This window comes from Emiliania huxleyi, assembly GCF_000372725.1.
Source record: "Emiliania huxleyi CCMP1516 chromosome Unknown EMIHUscaffold_202, whole genome shotgun sequence".
Lineage (NCBI taxonomy): Eukaryota > Haptophyta > Isochrysidales > Noelaerhabdaceae > Emiliania > Emiliania huxleyi.
Genome location: NW_005200580.1, coordinates 79,447 through 82,001, shown reverse-complemented (window position 1 = coordinate 82,001; position 2,555 = coordinate 79,447). Strand labels below are relative to the sequence as shown.

Sequence of the window (2,555 nt, the reverse complement as noted above, 5' to 3'; positions counted from 1 at the left end):
GTAAGGGGAGGGGTCCGTGGCAAGCCGCTGGGGGAACTCGACTCCGAAGATAATAGACAGGTCCGTGTTTAGCCAGACTTTGAATTGAGGTTAGAATTGGGAATCTTATTAGGGGGGGGGAGGGGGTCGTGCCTTCGCGTGCTTGTCGGGCAGCACCGCCTCCTCCTCCTCCTCCAGCTGCGCCGTCGCGAACGGGTTGCACAGCAGCGCTCGCTTGGCTTGGGGTGCGCGGGGCTCGCTGCGGTTGGTCGGGAGCCCGCCGCCCCGCCTCGCCTTGCTTTGCGACGCGGCGCGGCCCCCTCGCCCCTGCGCCTGGAGAGTGGCAGAGAGGAGGCGAGATTAGCCGAGACTGGCCGAGGGGAGCCGAGGGGAGCCGAGGGGAGCCGAGGGGAGCCGAGGGGAGCCGAGGGGAGCCGAGGGGAGCCGAGGGGAGCCGAGGGGAGCCGAGGGGAGCCGAGGGGAGCCGAGGGGAGCCGAGGGGAGCCGAGGTGAGCCGAGGGGAGCCGAGGTGAGCCGAGGGGAGCCGAGGGGAGCCGAGGGGAGCCATGGTGAGCCGAGGGGAGCCGAGGGGAGCAGAAGGGAGCAGGAGAGGGGGCAGGCGCGCCTCAGACACATTGGACCCCGGGAGACTCGAGCCTAGTGGGTGAGGCGTCCAGCATCGGGGGCGGGAAGACGGCACGGTGCGGGGTTTGCACGGGCGCGAGTACAAGGAATGCAGCGGAAGACGGCGGAGTACAGCGCAGCACGTGTCCTCCCGAGCGCCGGTTGGAGGACGAATGCAGTGTACAGGAATGCGTCCGCCCCTTCTAGGCTCTCGAGGTGTGGGGAGATATGGGGAGATCTGCCCCTTCTAGGCTCTCGAGGTGTGGGGAGATATGGGGAGATCTTCCCCTTCTAGGCTCTCGAGGTGTGGGGAGATATGGGGAGATCTTCCCCTTCTAGGCTCTCGAGGTGTGGGGAGACATGGGGAGATCTTCCCCTTCTAGGCTCTCGAGGTGTGGGGAGATATGGGGAGATCTTCCCCTTCTAGGCTCTCGAGGTGTGGGGAGATATGGGGAGATCTTCCCCTTCTAGGCTCTCGCGCCGCGGAGGGCGTCGCACGCGGCTATATCTCGGCTATATCTCGGCTATATCTCGGCTATATCTCGGCTATATCTCGGCTATATCTCGGCTATATCTCGGCTACATCTCGCGCCGCGGAGGGCTTCGCACATGCTGCAGCGACGCTCGCTCGAGGGGTTGCGGAACGTGCAAGCAGCGCACGCCTAAGGGGAGAGGGGCTCAGTCGGGGTTAGGGCTGAGCTGGCAGAGGGTTGCGGAGCGTGCACGCAGCGCGCACCCACTCTGCCTCCGCCTCCGCCTCCCCCTCCCCCGGGCCACGCCAGGCGCGCCTCTGCTGTGAGGAGCCGCTCGCCCGCCCCCTCGCGCCCTCCCCCTCCTCCCCCCCTGCCCCCTCGCCGCCCCACCCGCCCCCCTCGCCGCCCCACCCGCCCCCCTCGCCGCCCCACCCGCCCCCCTCGCCGCCCCACCCGCCCCCCTCGCCGCCCCACCCGCCGCCCGCGCAGCTCGCCGGCCAGTCGCCAGCGCCCGCCGCTGACGCCCCCCAGCCAGCCTCGCGAGGTCTCGAGCCGTCCTTCTCGCCCCCCTCGCCCCCCTCGCCCCCCTCGCCCCCCTCGCCCTCCCCACCGCCCTCCTCGTCCATCGACGGCCGCGGCGGAAGGCGGCCGTACCTGCAGGGGAGATATGGCGAGATATGGCGAGATATGGGGGAGACATGGGGAGATATGGCGAGATATGGCGAGATATGGGGGAGATATGGGGAGATATGGCGAGACATGGCGAGACATGGCGAGACATGGCGAGACAGGGGAGAGATGGGGGAGAGATGGGGGAGAGATGGGGGAGAGATAGGGGAGAGATAGGGGAGATCTGAAGAGATCTGGGGAGATCTGGGGAGATATGGCGAGCCATACCCGCCGCCCGCGAGCGGAGAAGGCGGCGGAGGCTCGCCCGCCGCGCCGCCCTCGCCGAAGAAGTCCTCGCCGAAGAAGCCATCCTCCTCCTGAGGAACACAACGACGCACTCCTTTAGTACGGACTGACTGACGTGCCCCCGGCCCGGACAGCTGCCGTCGTCCGCCTCGTCGCTAAACTGGCCCAAGCCCGCGCTGCCCTTGAGGGGGAGGCGGCGGCGGAGGCGGCGGCGGAGGCGGAGGCGGAGGCGGAGGCGGCCGCGCGTTGCCGCTGGTCCGCTCTCTCCTGCCTGCCCGTCTGCAGCAGTGAGTCCATCTCTTCGATAGTCTGGTCGACCACCCTGCAGGCCCAGATCGTGGGGAGATGTGGGGAGATGTGGGGGAGATGTGGGGAGAGGTGGGGAGAGATGGGGAGAGATGGGGAGAGATGGGGAGAGATGGGGAGAGATGGGGAGATGTGGGGAGAGATGGGGAGATGTGGGGAGGCGTGGGGAGGCGTGGGGAGGTGTGGGGAGATGTGGCGAGGTGGGGTGAGATGTGGGTGAGATGTGGGGAGTTATGTGGGGAGATATGGCGCGCCTCC

General features: G+C 68.3%; 1 protein-coding gene across 1 annotated transcript in view; it reads right to left on the bottom strand.

Moving 5' to 3' along the window:
- Positions 1–605: 605 nt before the first annotated feature.
- Positions 606–2,555, bottom strand: part of EMIHUDRAFT_234220 (hypothetical protein) — a gene marked incomplete at both ends in the record, with an annotated part of 5,233 nt that continues 3,283 nt past the window's right edge. Inside the window, 2 exons of the mRNA XM_005781387.1 lie at positions 606–636; positions 1,974–2,062. Coding sequence (XP_005781444.1) covers positions 606–636; positions 1,974–2,062 — 120 coding nt within the window. The remainder of the gene's footprint in view (positions 637–1,973; positions 2,063–2,555) is intronic.